Source organism: Nuphar pumila, chromosome 15 (genome assembly GCF_984573655.1).
Source record: "Nuphar pumila chromosome 15, dmNupPumi1.hap1.1, whole genome shotgun sequence".
NCBI classification, from domain to species: Eukaryota; Viridiplantae; Streptophyta; class Magnoliopsida; order Nymphaeales; family Nymphaeaceae; genus Nuphar; species Nuphar pumila.
In genome coordinates, this window is record NC_143263.1 from 30665392 (window position 1) to 30685376 (window position 19985).

A 19985-nucleotide genomic window follows, 5' to 3' on the forward strand; every position below is an offset into this window, starting at 1 on the left:
AAGGTATTAGAAACAGAATGTCATAGATACAAAGAGAATGTCTACACCAGAAGACCCAGAGAGCAAACAGATGCCCCTGTTGGAGAACACATGACATTACTCAGTAACATAGATGCACCAAGAAGATCAAGCAAGATAAGGCATCCGATTAAAAATTGGGTAAGTTATGATAACTTCTCTATGGATTTTCAGATCTTTCTATCCAAGATTGAAAAACATGAGGAACCACTTGGGTTTTGTCAAGCTATTCAATCTAACAAATGGATTGAGACGATGAATGAGGAGATAGAGGCACTTGATGAGTGTCGAACATGAGAGATAGTTGGTAGTCTGCCAGATAAAAATGTTGTTGGCTCGAAATGGGTGTATAAGATTAAATATAAACCGGATGGGAGCATTGAATGATACAAGTCACGTCTTGTTGCCAAAGGTTTCACCCAAGAATATGGTGAAGATTATGATGAGACCTTCAGCCCAGTGGTGAAAATGGGAACCATACGCATTATCCTTGGCCTCGCTATTGAACATGGGTGGAGCTTTAGTCAGCTTGATGTTAAAAATGTGTTTCTTCATGAGGATTTAAAAGAAGAGGTCTACATGGAGCAGCCTCAAGGTTATGCAGAGGGAGACCCAAAAGAATATGTATGTAAATTAATTAGAGCATTGTATGGTTTAAAGCAAGCCTCCAGGTCATGCTTTGAAAGCTTCTCCTTAGATTTAGAACCACGGTTTTATTCGTTCCCAACTAGATCATTCTTTATTCATATACAGGGATGAAACCGCTATGATTATCTTACTTATATATGTTGATGATATAGTGGTCACTGGTAATTCTCCAGAGCATATTCAACAAATTAAAGTTTTACTAAGTATGCGATTCAAGATGAAAGATCTTGAATAACTAAGATATTTTCTTGGTGTAGAGGTGGACAGACAGGATGAAAAAATGTCATTAACTCAATACAAATACACTCTTGATCTTTTGGCCAAAGCAGGAATGACAGATTGCAAACCTGTGCCTACACCCAATGTTGTCAATAAAAAACTCAACATTTGTGATGGTGAGTTGTATCCTGATGCAAGCAAGTATCGCAGTTTAGTGGGCATGTTACAATATCTTACTTATTAGACCAGACATTGTATATTCTGTAAATCAAGTATCTCAGTTTATGCATGAACCAAAGACTAGTCATATGGATGCCGTCAAACGTATTCTTCGATATCTAAAAGGCGCACGGTGGGTGATGGACTCATATATGCTCAATCTTCATGGGTAACGTCGAAACATGACATATTGGCCTATACAGATGCAGACTGGGCAGGAGACCCAGATGAAAGGAGGTCTGTTTCAGGATACTGTGTTTTCATTGGAAGCAATCTTATCTCATGGATTAGCAGAAAACAGAAAGTTGTGGCAAAATATAGATCTATGGCAACTACCACAACAGAAGTAACCTGGATTAGGCATCTCCTTACAGAGATGGGAGAGAGTATCTCAAGTTCAACCCTCATTTGTGATAATAGAGGTGCTATACAAATTGCGTTCAATCATGTTCATCACAGTCGAACCAAACATATTGAGATTGACCAACATTTCATCAGACAAAAGGTAGCAGACAAAGAGATTGAACTGATTTATGTGTCTTCAGAAGACCAAGCTGTTGATATGTTCACAAAAGGTCTCACAAGTAACTATTTTTTGGTATCTGAAGAACAAGTTGCACATGGTTCAATCCCATGCACAACTTGAGGGAGGGTATTAGAATACAGATCAGATATGGATTCTGTAGAGGATCCATATAGATCACGTGTATGCTATATTGTAATGTAATATTCATTGCTAATTAGTTGTAGTCTTGCCATTCTAAAGGATTTGTAAACCTATTTTATCTTAATGAAGTTTAGTGTAGCAACAAAAAATCTGTGTGGTTGCCGATTCCAAGGAAAGAACGTGCTCTCTCCTCTCTCTTCCCTTCTTCCACTTCTTCTCGATTTTCAAGTCAAAACTACCAACCCAAGGCAATTTTATCAGGGGGGTTATCAAGTTTGGATCCGACCCGGATCGAGATCTTTTTTTTTTTCTCTGGATTTTACATCCTACCCTCTTTAAAATAATTTCGTCCGTGAAATTTCTATTGGATTCATTGATCAAGGTACAAGTCTGGGTGTTTTGCCTGATATCACACTCAGGCTCTCAAGTACATTCCTCTATTCCATGGTGCTGCCAACGTACCTTTACAAGAGAAATCATTTTTTATCTGAGTACTTGGTCTCGGTGATCAACGATTGCCACTGGTCTTTCTTCGAACATCAAGTCCTTTCGAATGTTCACATCATCGTAATGAATGATGTGCGACTGGTCGTGAACGTATCTTATCAACATAGATACTGAGGAGGCAGCGCAACACGGTGAGTCGCCTTACCTATTCGATCTAAGATCTCGAAAGGTCCGACAAATTTGGGACTTAACTTCTCCTTTTTCCCGAACCTAAAGACGCTCTTAGTTGGAGATACATTTACAAAAGCCATATCTCCTGTCGAGAAAGTAAGTTCTCAACGACGCCGACCAGCGTAACACTTCTACTGACTTTGAGCAGAACGGAGATGTTCCCTAATTATTTGCATTTGCTGAGTATAGTGTTGTAGCACTATCGGCGAATTCAACTTTCGTTCACCAACCTCGTCCCAATAGACTGGTGATCGACAAGGTCTCCCGTACAAGGCCTCAAAAGGAGCCATCTCAATGCTAGCATGATAACTGTTATTGTACGCGAATTCTGCAAGACTCGTATGAGAATTCCCGTTCTCCCTTCCAATCCATCATGCAAGCTCGCAACATGTCCTCTAAAGTCTGAATCTTGCTTTCAGATTTTCCGTCGGTCTGAGGGTGGAAGGCAGTGTTGAATTTCAACTTCATGCCTAAGGCCAACTGCAACTGTCCCCAAAACCTTAAGGTGAACCTCGAGTCGCGATCAGAGATGATTGACACTGGAACACCGTGCAATCTTACAGTCTCCCGAACATAGCGGTCCGCCAAACTATTCAATGACTGACTAAGGCAGATAGGGAGGAAATACGTCGATTTGGTGAGTCGGTCTACGATCACCCAAATCGTGTGTTTCCTCCGCGGCCTAAGCAACCCGACGATGAAGTCCATCGTGATGTCTTTCCACTTCCATTGTGGAATCTCCATTTGCTGCATCACTCGGCCTGGTCGTTGGTGCTCGATCTTAATCTGTTGGCAAGTCAAGCACTTTCAGACATACTCGGCTACGTCTCGCTTCATCCTGCTCCACCAATATCTGTGCTGCAAGTCTTTGAACATCTTTTCGCCGCTTGGGTGAATCGTGTACTTGGACTTATGGGCTTCTGCGAGAACCTCATGTCTCAGAACAAGATCTTCTGCAGCCAAGAGGTGATCCTTACGCCATACATGTCCTTCCTCATTCAGACGAAAGGGGGTATCAGCCTATTGTGCTAGAGCCTTCAGCTTCTCGTACTGTGCATCAATTTTCTGCCCGACAAAGATCTTGGCCAATGGCCCAGATTGAGCTACCATGCTGGATAGACTGATCGAATTTTATGTGACCGCAAATGGTTTTCACGATACCAAATCTTCGATCAACTTCCAACCAGCGAATAACAAGTTAGTGGAAACGCTGAGAGTCTTGCGGCTGAGGGCGTCAACCACGATATGTAAATGCCTCATATTTAGCTCATTCTGCGAGAATAAGTACTTGAGGTTTTTGTGATATGTAAATGCCTCGAACCACTCTCCGTACAAGTAGTGCCGCCATATCTTCAACACGAAGACCACCGTTGCTAACTCAAAATCATGAGTCAGATAATTCTTCTCATGAATTTTAAGTTGGCACAATGCATAGGCGACCACTCTATCATTCTGCATCAGGACACAACCTAAGCATGTCCCGAAAGCGTCGATGTAGATCACAAAGCTGCCTTGACCCGAAGGTAAGGCCAGAATAGGTGCAGTCGTAAGATGCTCTTTCAATATTTGGAAACTGCTTTCGCACTTATCGTCCCACACAAACTTAGCCTCTTTCTTTGGGAGCTTCGTCATAGGTAGAGAGATCTTAGAAAAGTCTTGGATAAACCTTCGGCAATACCCAGCTAATCCAAGAAAACTCCTGATGTCACAAACGTTCTTCGGTTGCTGCCAGCTTAGTACAACCTCCACCTTCGTCGGATCCACGGACACTCCTTTTTTTGAAGATGATATGTCCCAAAAACATAATCTCCTGGAGTCAGAACTCGCACTTGGAGTACTTAGCGAACAAGCACTCCTTTCGCAAAGTTTTTAAAATAATGCTCAAGTGCTCGTAATGTTGCTCAGTTTTTTTAATACACTAGGATGTCGTCGATGAACATGATCACGAAGGTGTCCAAAAAGGGTTTGAACACCCTGTTCATGAGGTCCATGAAGGTTGTAGGTGCGTTAGTGAGTTCGAAGGGCATGATCGTAAACTCATAGTGCCCGCATCTGGTTCGGAAGACCGTCTTAGAGATATCATCTTCCTTAATTCTGAGTTGATGGTACCCAGATCTAAGGTCGATATTTGAAAAGATCCTGGCATTCTGCAGTTGATCGAGCAGATCCTTGATGCGCGACAACGAATACTTATTCTTTATTGTGGCCTGATTACGCATCCGGTAGTCGATGCACAACCACAATGATCTGTCATTTTTCAAGAACAAAACAGGCTCTCCTCAGGGCGAAACACAGGGGTGAATGAGTCCCTGATTCATCAACTCCTGCAATTGCTTCTTGAGCTCCTCGAGCTCTGCTGAAGCAATTCGATATAGTGCCTTGGAAATCAGCGTGGTACCTGGTAGCAATTCAATGTTGAATTCTACCTCGGGGCGGGGGAAGTCCTGGCAGCTCCTCTGGGAAGACATCTGGAAAATCCTGAACCACCTCCAAGTCTTCGATCGAGACTCGCATCGGCTCGGACTGGATGACACTGACCAAAAAGGCAGTGCATCCCTTCCTTAGGTAGTTTTGCGCCTTTAGAGACGAAATCAGCTTGCTCGCCAGAACAGGTTTCACGATTTTGAATTCCACCTTGGGTATTCCTAGTAGAGATAAGACAATCCTACTATCTTGGCAAAAGATCTTGGCATGATACTTGTGCAGCCAATCCATGCCTAAGATGACGTCAAATTCTATCATATCTAGCAGGATAGCACAAGCCCGTAAATGTTGATCTGCCAAGACTACGTCCAATTCTGGTACGTAGGCCACACAAATTGTGTTTTTCCCAATTGGGTTATACACGTCAAGGGCATCATGCAAGGGTTTTACACGTATGTGCAAAAACTTGGCAAAATTTATCGAAATAAAAGTGTGGCACCACAATAAAAAAGCACAAAGGCCGCTTGGTTAGCGACCAAAAGGTTACCTTGCACGAGCTCGTTCTTGGTCAACTGCTCGACCGTGATGGTGTAGACGTGTCCCAACGCCTTCTTCTGATCTCTCGATTGTGGTTGTTACGACTGACGTTGTTGCTATAGTGGCTGAGGGAGCAGAGGTACTACACTATTTTGCCTGAGGTCATCAACCGCCTTTTTGCGGCCTTCGCGGAGGTAGTGGCCCATCTTGCCACAATACAGGCATCCGCCTGTCTCGAGTGGGCACGCCTGCCCAGTGTGAGATTGTCAGCATTTGGGGCAGACGTGACTTGCATGCTGCCTCGCCGGGGGGCTGTCCTGCGACCTCGGTCGCATGGAAGGAGGAGCTTGCTTCCTACCTCCGTCCTTACTGAAAAAGGGCATCCGTTTGACTTGGCCACCAGAGGGGATCTTCTTCTGGTCGCCACCCGCAACATTTGGCTTCTTACTATGGGTGCTCTTGGAGCGTCCCCAGCCTTCGCTCAGGAATGTGGCTGCTTCCACTGCTGCGGAGAAGGTTGTTGGCATGCTGGTGAGGACCCTAGGTCGAAGCCCTTTAACCCTCAGATGAATTTCCCAGCTCTTTCACGCTCGTCATCGAATAGGCTGGGGCAGTAACGCTCCAGTCTCTGGAAGTTGGCGATATAATCCGCCATACTAGAGTTTCCCTATGAGAGCTCCAAAAATTCGACATTCTTCTCTCTTGCATGAGGAGGGAAGTAGTTCTCCAAGAAAGCTTTTCTAAAAGCTTCCCAAGGAATCTCTCAAATTCCAGGAAACTGCACGTTCCGGGCCGTGTCCCACGAGATGCGGGCATCATCTTTCAGTCTGAAGGTTCCGAATAAAGTCTTCTTGTCATCGGGAACATCCACAACTTGGATTACGTTCAACTTCCTCAACCCAGTTCTCGGCAATGTTTGGGTCGAGCTTGCCGCCGAAAGTGGTGCCTGATAAACTTCTGGAAGCGTGAAGCCCCAAGAATTAGTGAAGGTAGCCTCTTGGTCCAACATTCCGACCAAGTAGTTAGACGACCATGTCTTTCCACCACAGGGCCTCTACCCCTAACCGAGCGACAACGCATCTGTTGCGTACCTCTGTTTTGCCCACTTCTTGCACCGTTACAAGGGTCCATATGGTTAGGCATAAAACTTCAATAAAACATGCAAGGTTCTTTTAGCCTAACTATGTAATCAAATTACAACCAAGAAAAGGTCTACTTACAGCGCGATGCAGATGCTCGATGGTCAAGAACCATTGTTTCTTCATGCTCTGATACCAAGTTGTAACGCCCCAAAATTTCAAACTTATAAACCTTTTCAAAAGGGTCAAAAGACAAGAAAATTCTCTTTTTTTCATAGTTTTTAACAAATCAGCGAAAACGTTTTTTCTTTGAATAAAAGGAGCAAGTTGACAACCATGGGCGCGTTAGCGTAAAAATCCACATTCACCAAACAAAACTAACTTGCAACCATTTTAATAAGCCATTTGTATTTGAAATACTTTAAGTTTACAAAATTAGGATTTTCTGAGGAAACCCTTGCCTCAAAACCCAAAAGTCCAGAACGCGAGCTACTAACAGAAACAGTGGGATCCTGAGATCATCTTGCAATCGCGCCATCACCTGTCTCGCAACCTATTCATCACCTGTGCCTATAAAATGGGTCAGTTTTGCGAAAAATTGATAGGTGCACAAGTGAGATGACAGGAAATTGAATTAAGTACATTTGATTCAGCATGCTAAGCAGTTTAAAACATATAAACAGTTAAAGCAGATAAGCAGTGTAACTGTCAAATACAACATAACGATTCATTCAATCGTAAGCTGTGAACTACCAAGCAACTAGAAAGTCTTATCACCCATCAACTAGTGTGAACAAACTTATGTTTCAATATTAAGTTGCCTGCGGGTACGTGCAGACGCGAATCGTAAAAACAACTGAGATTAGTTTGGGCGTCTATTATTCTATGTATTTTCAATAACCCGAATAGCTAGTTGAGTCCGCTCTTAAGGGGACGACTTTTGGCTGAGAGAGGATTCCCCAAAGGCAGTTACTTGGCAACGAATGCATCCAACTTCTGCAGAAGTCTATGGGATTTACCACCTGGGATAATGTTTGGTAGTCCCGTCCCCTAACTCCAGTGACTGGGGAGGCCGAATCTTTTCCCGTTGGGTGGTTGTTAACAACTTGTTAATTGGAGTTTTTGTATCGATCTATCCTCTCACTTGTCCATTGGAGTTTTTGTGTCGATCAGGCGTTGCTTAACTGACGACCCATTCTATATGTTATGGTCTTTTAACCATTCGAGCATCTTGCCTATGAAGGCGATCAATCACCATTTTATGTGATTACAACATTTTGCATTTAACACTGTTCGAGGTCACATGATCGTCTCATCTGATCATCGTAGTACTAACGAGCAGCGCACGTTTACAAGCACTCTATGATGAAATGGATATAGTTCCTTAACAGGAGCTCTAACAGAAGTGTTTCACAAAGATATAATGTTTCTCAAACTTTTGACATTCTTTATCTTTCGAAACAGTCTACAACCCGTGCCATCATATGGCATGCGATTTTCTAAAATCTCTCTTTCGTTATTGAAGTATCTGCATGCCTCACATGGCTCAATATTGACCTTGATGAACGGGGTACGAGTTTTTCAATAGAACTCCCGCCAAGAAGTTCATTCGAGCCCCAATTTGGGGTTACCCGAGATGTGTCAGATGCACGAATTGAAATAGACAAGCACCCTCTTTCCAAATACGTAGATTTTGTTAAAATGTAATTTAAAATCATCATTGTACACACACACACACACACACACACACACACACACATATATATATATATATCATTCTTAATATCCAAAAAGGGTATTCTGTAATTTTACCTTTTGCGCATATTCCTCTTGGAATATTGCTTGTAATTTCTTTTTATTTTTTTATTCTATTTTTTTTTTCAAAGATTGGAAGTCGCACCACCTTGGGGGCCTCCCAATAGAGTAGTTGAGGGCCCTCAACGATCACAAATGTGACTGTTGAGGGCTCCCCAACGACTCCTTTGGGAGCCCTCCCATGTGGCTCCTCTTGCATGTATAAATAGGGGTGTTGTCTCCTTGTATTTGCCAAGCTTGAGCGCCTCAAACATTCTCCTTTTTTTATTGAAACACATTCCTTAGTGCATGTTTACTATTTTTACACAGTTGTTCAAGTGTGTGAGTGCCTTTGTGCACATCTTTTGTAAAGTATTCGTGCTTGTATACATATTATCTCTTCGTAGACATTTTTACATGGTATCAAAGCCAAGTTGGTGATAGAGGATTGTGAGATTCTTCATTTTTTGAGTGCCTCGAAAAGCATGCCTTCGGTGTTTTGAAGATTGAAGTGGTGGATCTTGCTTCTCCAATATTTTAGAAGAATCTTGTGCAATGCTTAAAGATATATTTTTGGTACATATTTCTCCCTCTTTCTTTACTCTTTAATGGGCGAAAAGGAGTCCTCCTTTACTCTCAGCTTTAAACTAAATGACTCCAACTATCATGATTGGGTCAGGAATATGGAGGCTCACATAAAAGTGAAGGGTTTATGGGGTTATGTGCAAGGCACAATCCTGGAACCCGAACCAAAAATTACTATTGTTAAAGATGGAGAAATCAAGGTTCTTGAAGGGGATGAAAGAACAAAAGCACTTGAGGAGTATTCCAAGAAACATGACGAATGAGAAATGAAGAGTTTTAAGATTCTTTCTTGGATTTTTTCGTCTGTTGAAACCAAGATTAATGCCAATATTATTAATTTCAAGAAAGCTTCGGAAGCATGACATTATCTTGAAAAAATGTATACCTCAAGGGATCTTTCCCATAAATACTACCTTCAAAAGAAGGCTCTTACTCTTAAACAAGGCGACATGACTATTAGAGAATATTTCACCGACCTTTCTTCTATTTGGGATGAGCTTGCTATGCTCAAACCAAAATGGAGTGGAGAAACAATTGAACTCCATCACAAGCAACTTGAAGAAGACTGGTTCTTTAACTTTTTGAATGAGCTAAGGCCCAAATTTGAGCAAATAAGGTCGTCTCTTTTATCCTCATTTACTCCCCCCTTTCTTGAGGATGTTCTCACCAAATTAAGTGGTGAAGAGACCCGTATGGGTATAAGTAAATAAGGATAAAATGTTCTTGCTGTTCCTTCTAATCATGAAGTAAATGATGGGGTCAATGCCGTATCAAGATCTGGAAACAATATAAAAACCTATCGTCCTCATTTCAAACCACAAAATCAATGAGGAAATAGTGGGCAAGGGAGAAAGGACTATAGCAAATTTTTTTGCCATTTTTGTAAAGAACCGGGGCATATCAAACCTATATGCCCTAAATGGAAGAGACTTCTAGCCATGGCCACCATCGGTATACCACAAAAGGAGGGGGCATCTTCAAGTGAATTTCTTTCACTAAATCAAATAGTGGAAGCTCTTCAACTTCTCTTCAAGGGAGCTACCTCCGGTGCCGCTGTATCTACCTCTTTCCCTCCAGGTAAAGTTTCTTGGCTTTTGGACTCTAGTGCATCTTTTCATATGTCCCCAAACATATATTCTCTTTGCGATTATTCAAAAAATATTTAACCATCTTTTGTTTTCACTGCGGATGGAACCTCTCTTAAAATTAAAGGCATAGGAAATTTTGAAACTCAAGATTTTTTTATTCCAAAAATCAGATTTATACCTAAGCTAAACTTAAACCTTCTCTCTGTTTCTCAACTCTCGGACCATGGCTGCGATATTAAATTTTTCTTTGATAAATGTTCTATACAGGATCGCCGGTCCGGGAAATTGATTGGGGAAGGCTTTAGAAATGGAGACTTATACTATATGGACTCTCTTCAAATTCCAAAAATTTCTTGTAATGTTGCCCGACACAAAGATGTAAATGTGTGGCACAAAAGACTTGGTCATCCTAATATCACAAAGTTGTCTTATTTACACTTTGCAAAAGATCGCTGAAAAAGTTCATTTTCTTATAATGATTGTATTCTCAGGAAAATACAAAGTTTACCTTTTGAGCAAAGAACTATGTTCTCTTCTAAACCTTTCAAAATCGTTCAAAATGAGGTTTTTCTTACTATATAATCTTTGTGGATGACTTTTCTAGATATTCATGGATTTATTTTCTCAAGTATAAGCATGAAGTTTTTTCGTGTTTCAGATCCTTTCATGTAATGATCATGAATCAATTCAATAGCAACATAAAGATATTTAGAAGTGATTCTGGAGGAGAATATCTCTTCAATGAATTCAAAAAATATCTTGAGTATAGTGGTATTGTTCATCAAAGGTCTTGTCCTAAAACCCCTCAACAAAATGAGTTGGCCGAAAGGAAACATAGACACATCATTGAGACCACTAGAACCTTTCTTATATCCCAAAATATTCTTAAAAACTTTTGGGTCGAGGCAACCCTTGCTTCAGTTTATCTCATAAATCGCTTACCTTCTAGGAATTTGGGAAAGATCTCTCCTTTTGAAGTTTTACATAGGATGAAACCTGATTATAATAGGTTACGAGTCTTTGGTTGTAAGTGTTTTATACTTACTGATAAGAATGACAAACTCTCTCCTAAGGCTATTCCTTGCGTCTTTCTTGAATACTCTGAAACTCAAAAAGGGTTTCGATGTTATGACCCTAGAAATGATAAGCTATGTCTCAAGAAATGTGACTTCTTAAAAAATGAGAGCGGATTTGAAAGAAATGTTTCCCACCAGGAAAATATTGATTATTCTTTTTTATTTGACTTATTATCTAGTAATGATGATATGTCCAGTGATGATGAAGTATCATCAAATCATGATGGGGAAAATGGAGTAGATATTGATGAACTTAACTCACCCAATATCCAAGAAGACAAAATTTCAAGTGACCCAATAACCTATTCTCGTAGAAATCGAGATACTTTCAGAAGTGCTATTGATCAATATAGTGAGTATGTTCCTACTCCTGATCACAGAAGATCTGAAAGAAATAGGAGACCTCCAACTCAATTTGTCTCTTTCTATTCATTCTCATCCAGATATATGGCTTGTCTTAGTGCTATTCATTCTTACTTTGAACTAAGAAATTTTGAAGAAGCTAAAAAATGTATAGAATGGCAAGAAGCTATGCAAAATGAACCCAATGCTCTTAGGAAAGCTGAGACTTGGGAATTCCAAACTCTACCTATTGGAAAGAAAACCATAGGTTGTTGGGTTTTTAAGGTTAAGACTAAGAGCGATGAATCTCTGGAGAGATACAAAGCTCGCTTAGTCGCAAAAGGGTATGGTCAGGAATATGGTATTGATTATGAAGAAACTTTTGCTCATGTAGCCTAAATGGTTACAGTTAGATGTCTTATTACTATTGCGTCTATAAAAAACTGGAACATTTTTCAAATGGATGTGAAAAATGCATTTTTAAATGGTGATCTTAACGAAGAAATTTATATGGATGCCCCATTAGGCATGAAGATTCCTAAAGATAAAGTTCATCGCCTTCAAAAAGCCTTATGTGGTTTGAAACAGGCTCCCAATGCCTGGTATGATAGATTTAACAATGTAATGCTAGAAAATGATTTTTCTTCTTGCTATACCGATACTGCATTCATGTGGAAGACCCATAATGATTTTCTTTTTTGGTTTTTATCGCCGACCCTAATTGTTTTGGGATGAAGGCGTAGTTGTTGTATACCGATACTGCATTATTTACTAGAAAATCTGATGCAGGGATTGTGGTATTATTGCTCTATGTTGATGATATGTTAATTACAAGTGATGATGTTCAAGGAGTCAAGGGTATTAAGTCCGTCTTGATTTCAAAATTTGAGATGTCAGATTTAAGTTTTCTGACATACTTTCTTGGAATTGAGGTTGCCTATTCTCAATGTGGTTATTTTTTATCTCAATCCAAACTTGTCTGTGAGATTCTTGATAGGACAGGAATTTCCGATGGCAAAGTTTGCGAAACTCCTGAAATAGTTGATTAAAAAATGAAGATCGATGACGGGATCTTTCTAACCGATCCTACTCCTTACCGACAACTGGTAGGCTCGTTGATATACCTCATAATCACTCGGCCTGATTTGTCTCATGTAATTCACAATGCCAGTCAGTTCCAGCATGCTCCCACAACCGTTCACATGAGTGTTGTGCTTTACATCATCATATATTTAAAGAGAATTGTTAATAAGGGAGTATTCTTGTCTTCTTCTTCTGAATTAAAGTTAATTGCTTATACTGACTCAGATTGGGGAGGTGACCCTAATAACCGTCACTCCACCACTGGTTTTTGTATCTTTCTAGGTGAGTCACTGATCTCTTGGCGATGTAAAAAGCAACAGAAGGTCTCTCTGTCTTCCACAGAAGCAAAATATAGAGTCATGACGTCCACTACCATTAAAATTGTATGGATTCAGTGCCTTTTAGAAGATATGAGAGTTTTTATTAAAGAACCAACAAAGTTATGCTGTGACAACAAGAGTGCAATTTATATTGCCAAGAATCACACTTTTCATGAGCGAACAAAGCACATAGAGATGGACTTCCACTATGTCAGGGAAGAGTACTTGAAGAAGGTCATTGATCTACCGAACGTGACGTCTGAATATCAACTGTCAGACTTCTTTACTAAGGCACTTTGCTCGCTCAGATTTCACTTCCTTCTTGGCAAACTTACGGTTATCACACTTTAAGTTTGAGGGGGGGGGGGGGGTTAAAATGTAATTCAAAATCACCAGTGTACACACACACACACACACACACACACACACACACACACACACACACATATATATATATATATATATATATTCATTCATTCTTAATACCCGAAAAGGGTATTTCTATAATTTCACCTTTTGTGCATATTCCTCTTGCAATATTGCTTGTAATTTCTTTTTATTTTTTTATTCTTAATTTTCTTTTTCAAAAATTGGAAGTTGCACCACCTTGGGGGCCTCCCAATAGAGTCGTTGGGATCCCCCAACAGTCACAAATGTGACCGTTGGGGGCTTCCCAACGACTCCTTTGGGAGCCCCCCATGTGGCTCCTCTTGCATGTATAAATAGGGGTGTTCTCTCCTTGTATTTGCCAAGCTTGAGAGTCTCAAGCATTCTCCCTTTTTTATTGAAACACATGCTTAAGTGCATGTTTACTATTTTTACGCATTTGTGCGCAGTTGTTCAAGTGTTGTGTGAGTGCCTTTGTGCACATCTTTTATAAAGTATTTGTGCTTGTATGCGTATTGTTTTTTCGTAGACATTTTTACAGATTTGGGTAGTCATTGATGTTTTAGCATAACTCCCAAAAATCCTCAAGTTTACTTTGCAGGACTGCTCACTTGAAAAGCCGGGATCCTTGCTAGGGATCCCTCTCCTTAGTCGAGGATGTATCGTTTAAGCCCCTGACTCATCTCTTATCGTAAGAGGGAGAGTGGTAAATGCGCGTGCATACTCCACGAGGATGCATCTAATAGTGCATGCGATGAGCAAAATCATGAGCGTCATGTGCAATGGCAAGGCGGTAACGACACATTTTCAAAAGCAGGAGCTTGGGCGCAAAGCGTGACGACAAAGTAAAGACTGAAAGTAGGAGCGCGTAAGCAAAGCCTAGGTGTAATGCATGGCAGCAAAGTAAATTACTGAAAGAAGGAGTGCAAACGCAAAGACTGTGCGCAAAGCGCGACGACAAAGAAAAGACTGGAAACATGAGTGCAAGCGCAAAGCCTGTGCGCAAAGAGCGACTACAAAGTAAAGACTGAAAGCAGGAGTGCGTAAGCAAAGCCTAGTCACAATGCGCGGGGGCAAAGGAAAGACATGACAGAAAGTAAAGGACAAGGATTGCGAAACTGCGTCCTTGAGCTAAATGAGTACTCATATAAATATATATACATATATATATATATTTATTTAATTGTCTTATTTATTAATTGAACTTAATTCAATTGTCTAAGTCCTCCATGCAATCTTCCCCTACCTTGGGGAGTCTCGGAGTTGTGCTTGCCTTCGCGCGTAGGTAATGAAGGGCTCAGGCTGCAGGGCGCGAGCATGATCCGTCGTGCAAACTGCGAAGGAGCAAGGCATGAATATTCTAACATAAAAAGAAGCGTCGACCCTCGCTAGGGGTCGACTTGAGGAAAAGAAAGAAGGGGGACAAGGGGCGCAGCCCACTTGTCTGCCAAAAAAGGAAAAAGAGAAAGGAAGGGGGTTGTGCCCCTTCCTGCTTCTAACGATCAACAAGGAAGGGGTGCAATCCCTTCCTTGATGGTTGAAAAACAAAGGAAGCAATGAGGCGGAGGCAGGGGCTTCGCCCCTGCTGGCCGAAAAAGCAAAGAGGCAGGGGCGAAGCCCCTGCCTACATCAGTGAAGACTGAGGCAGGGGGCTCTGCCCCTGCCTGATGGAAGTCTAAAAGGCAGGGGATGAAGCCCCTACCTGCCGAAAAACACAGGCGACAGGGGATTCACCCATACCAGTCTGCTGGAAAAGAAGGGCAGGGGCAAAAGCTCCGATCGACCGATTATGTACAGGCGGCAGGGGGTGATGCCTCTGCTGAGAAAAGACAGGCAGGGCCCCAACCCCTGCCAGATAACGACAGGTAGGGGCTTTAGCCCTTGTCGATCAGAAATTTCAGGCGGCAGGGGCATCGCTCCTGCCGGCCTCCCAAAAGACTACAGGCAACCCCTGTTGACCGAAGGCAAGAGAGAGAGAGAGAGAGAGAGAGAGAGAGAGAGAGAGAGAGAGAGAGAGAGAGAGAGAGAGAGGCAGGGGCTGAAAACCCTTGCCGACTGATCAAAACAGGCGGCAGGGGGCATCGCCTTTGCCGGCTTGCCGATTGAAAAGGAGGAAGAAGACATAAGAAGAAAGAGAGGGGAGTAAGGGGTTACCTGCAACTGCCACAGAAGAGGGGCATCGGCAGATGAGAAGGAGCTGCAGGCGAGCGGGCTGTCGGACAGGAGCTCGCCGATAGCGGGAGAGAGCGTCGGGCGAGGGTGGGAGAGGAGACGAGAAGGGGTTGGGGGGGGGTGGGGGGGGGGAGGGAGAAGAGGCAGGGAGCTGGGTGTCGAGGTCAGGGAGAGAGAAACAAAGAGAGGGCTGAGAGAGAATCCGAAGGGGAGGGTTTCGAATGAGAAACCCTTCCCCTCTTTGTGCTTATTTATAGGCACCTAGGTCCAAGTCTTTTTTTTTCTCTTAATTTTACAACTACTATCGAACTTATCTGGTTAAGAAGTCTGCTCAAAGATATGAACATCCTTTTCTCCACTCCTTCAAAGCTATGTTGTGATAACAAGAGTGCTATCTACATTGCTAGCAACCATACCTCCCATGAACGAACAAAGCACATAGAGATGGATTGGCACTACGTTCGTGATGAATTCTTAAGGGGTACCATTCGACTACCCTATGTTGCTTCTGAGTATCAGCTTGCAAACTTCTTCACCAAAGCCTTGTTCTCGCCTCGCTTCTACTTTCTTCTTAGCAAACTCTCAGTGATCTCACCGTGTGTTTGAGGGGGGGTGTTAAATTGTATTGTACTTTATATATATATATATATATATATATATATTGTAATACCCACTAGGGGTAAAATAGTCTTGTCCATGTAACACACATATTCCTCTTGGAATATGTTTTTCTTTTCTTTTTTTCTTTTTTTCTTTTTTTCTTTTTTTCTTTTTTTCCTTTTTCTTTTTCTCCTTTTCTTTTTTTCCTTTTTCCTTTAAATCATTGGAGGGGTCCCACCATAAAGTCGTTGGACCCCTCCAGCGGTCATAAATATGACCGTTGGAGGGGCTCCAACGACTCTATGAGAGTCCCTCCTTGAGTCCCATTTTGTCTATAAATAAAGGGGCATGCCCCATGTATTGTTAAGCTTCTTGTATGCTATTCTCAATAGAAGATCAATATTTTTTATCTCTCTCTCACTTTGTGTTTTTGCCCATTAGTGGCTTATTGTATATTTGCCCATTAGTGGCTCTTTGCTTGAGTGCTTGTGCATTTGCTAGTCACTTTGTGACTCTTTTATATTTCGTGACAGGAAGATCTAACTTGTTCATTTTCGGGCTTAAGCTCGTGTAAAAATTGGAAAAGTGTTCTTTTTCCATTTGTTCTTTTCTAAGTTCAACAAGGGACTAAGGGTGCTAAAATAATCACGAACACTCATGTCTCCTTGCTTAATGGTACAAATTTTTTCTTGAAGAAAAAATTGTCTTGCAAGGTATTTTTGAGTATACATACCTTTAATAAAAACCATGCGTCATTTGCCTTGCGAAATTTGATTATGTTGGCACATATCTTGAGCTCCACGTTGTTCATAAACCATGCAAGGATTTTCGCATGTTTACTTTCTCAATCCTCTATCTTTGATTGGTGATCTTCAATGGCTTTGGTGCGAGCATTTCCTTCAAGAGCCTTTTCTTGTCCTTCTTTCATTTTGGTAAGTTTGAGTTGTGGTTCCAGAATGGAGCCCATCACGTATGTCCAAAGCTTTTTGCCCTTGAGGTTGTTCTCCATGGCGGATGCCCACATCATATAGTTGGCGCCATTTAACTTGAATGATAGATCAATCTTATACTCATTCTCCATAGTGACTTAGAGAGAATATGAGCAAGAGATATGAAAAAGATTCTCGAATCACAATCTATCAATAGATAGCTTTAACAAAAATCAAGAGCACAACCTTGCTCTGATACCATGTAATGAAGTATGCAGAAATATAACCCAAGAATGCAAAAGCATTAACAAAATTCAATAATGGACAAGCACGATGGTACAAGAGGAATATAAGTAAGAAGTCCACAATGAGACAATACAAAAAGCCCTAAAAAGGCAACATAAACAAGTAAAAAGAATAAGATCTTTATTGAAGAGAGCTTGAGAACACTTAAGAAATAGAGAAGCCCTATTTATACTAGAGTTACCGGAAGCGCCTAAGCAAAAGGGGAAGCGTGCTTCCCCGAAGCGCGAAACGCAACGCTTCCGAAAGGCATGGGGAAGCGTCCCCTTTTTTGGGAAGTGCGCTTCCCTTTTATGGGAAGCGCGTCCCCCATTTATGGGAAGCGCGCTTCCCCCTCGCTTCCCCACTTTTTTTATTTTTTTCGCTTCCCCCTCTCTTCCGGTTCACTTCCTAGGTCGCTTCCGAGACGGTTCATAATTTTCTTCTAAGTGGTCCCACGCTTCCCCGCTTTCTAAATTTTTGAAAGTGCCTCGCTTCCCGCTCCCGCTTCCTTGAGTGGTAACTCTGATTTATACACATCAAAGGAGAGAGTGAGAAACCATTGGGGGCTCCCACATGGAGTCGTTGGGAGCCCCCAATGTATTTCAAAAAGAGAAAAAAATACATTTAATTTAAAAAAAATCTAACCTAGTAAAATAATTGTTTTTAGAAACAACTATGTGAAATGACAAAAATACCCCTATTAGGTATATATATAAGTACATATTTTTAACAATTTATATACAAATGAGAGGCTCAAAGGAGCCGTTGGGACATACCCAACTACTAGAAATGTAGCCGTTGGGTAGAGTCCCAACATCTCTTTTGGGGATATTCCCAATAAGCCCCTTGAGGCTGGGAATATTCTCAACAATAAAAATAAAATAGAATAATAGAAAAAGATAAAAATACATATGAATTTTATACGTGTAAAAAGACCAAAATGCCCCTAAGATATATATATATAATATATATATGTATATATATATGTTTACTTTAACAATAAAGAACCAAGTAGACTTCAATCATGAATAAAAGTGTCCACCAATCAAGTGACACAATTGTTTTCTAAGAAACACACTCACAAAACCCACAGAAGGGCATACACAAGACGACTCACAATATAAAAAATAAGATTTTATTAAACATCACAAATATGCAAATTGCATACTTTATAAAAAGGGGAAGACCTGTATATATATACAAGGGAGGAGAGGAGAGAGGGTAAGGAGAGCCAAAAGAAAGAGGGAGAGTCCAACGGCTAGTAATCTAGCCGTTGAGAGCTTAGTCAACTTAGGTTGACTAAGTCCAAAAAATAAAATAAATAAAATAAATAAAAAGAAATAAAGAAAGAATAATATATATATATATATATATACAATTTAACATAGGGAACACTTAGAATGCTTATTGCTTGTTAAATGGTTAACAATTGATTCCCTTCTGAATTGAATGACTATTTTCTTGAGCTGGCTGGCTGGTTCCTATATTTTTGGCATATGTGATATACTATTCTACTCGAACTCTTGTGTTGCTGGACTCTTTTGTTTTTTAATTGAACCATTTTATGCTCTATTTAGGATATTTTGCTAAACACCACTTTTTCTTCTTGGTAGTTATGCATAGGTATCCCTTGCCACATTTTCACACTTTGGGCCTTCATTGGCATCATGTTTCAGGTAATTATCTATGAACTTGAGAATTCTCTATGAGCTCTTGTACTACCGATGGTAGTGTTCTTTTTTTTTCAAAATTTAAATAAGCGGTGCACTTTTGGATGTCTTTTTTTGTGGTACTGCTTTTGTTTTCTTCAATGTTCTGGGAGGCCTCAAACATAGCAGCAGGCGAACCTTGACAAAGAGTAATAAAAGATGTTGGAAAGCTAGAATAAACCAAGTTTGAGGTTAACTAGTGAATAAAACAAACCAAAAATATCCTGTAGGCCTGTTTCGATTCTTCAAGATCCAATCTACTTAACCATTTCTTACGAGTTATGGGATACTTTGTACTTTTTACCTTAAAATGCATCTTCAATTTTTCATTTCTACAAACAGAAATGATGGCTGACTGATAATCAAGTTTGAGAGACAAGAAGGAAGAAGCTGAAAAGGAAATTATAAACTCAAAGTTTTGTCCAAGATCCATTGCCATCTTGATAATTTTTAAGCAGTGCAAAAATAAATATTTTTTAAAATGTTGAAGGCACTTCTAAAATTTAAAATATTTTATGAAACAAAAGTGAAAGTTGAACTTTGGAAATAAGGAAAAAACAACTGAAACGGGATTTGGAAGGTTAGTGTTCAGAGCTCCTGCCAAGTGAAGCGTCTTGTTGAGTCTGACTGTTGTTTAGAATGGTACAAGACATGATTAAGAGCTTCTCCTCATAGGAAAGCTTAAACTCAATGGTTCACAGATGGTTCCCTCCATATTAACTTCTTTAGGTTTCAAAAGTGATCCACAGTGCTTTGCAATGACACTGCCTTTCATGGCTTAAGTGAAAGGAGCTTGTTTAAACAACTGTCATCTTTCAGGTTTGATGATAGACATGTAATTGTGCAATCTATACAACATGGTGGGCACTGCAGCTGCCAAAACTGGTTTTAGATTTCCATTGTATTCAATTTGTAGTTTTTGTCAGTATTCCCGTATTGATGAAACTGAGTTGGTTAGGGTCAATCAGTTGTATGTGGCAACCAAACATTAATGTGTCTTTTGAGTTAGTATTCTTCAGTTGTAAATTATCATTTTCCATTTCATATGTATATTCTTTCTTTCCTTTAATTTCATTTATTAATAGGAAATGTTTTCCTCTTAAGCAAATGAATCGTGCATATGTAC

The 19985-nt window shown here is 40.6% G+C and overlaps 1 protein-coding gene across 4 annotated transcripts in view; it reads left to right on the forward strand.

Moving 5' to 3' along the window:
- The window catches only part of LOC149814996 (diacylglycerol O-acyltransferase 1-like), a 152066-nt gene that overhangs the window by 129362 nt on the left and 2719 nt on the right, over nucleotides 1-19985 (forward strand). For all 4 annotated transcript variants that reach the window (XM_089989304.1, XM_089989306.1, XM_089989308.1 and 1 more), the window contains one exon: nucleotides 18764-18826. In XM_089989304.1, coding sequence (XP_089845430.1) covers nucleotides 18764-18826 — 63 coding nt within the window. The remainder of the gene's footprint in view (nucleotides 1-18763; nucleotides 18827-19985) is intronic.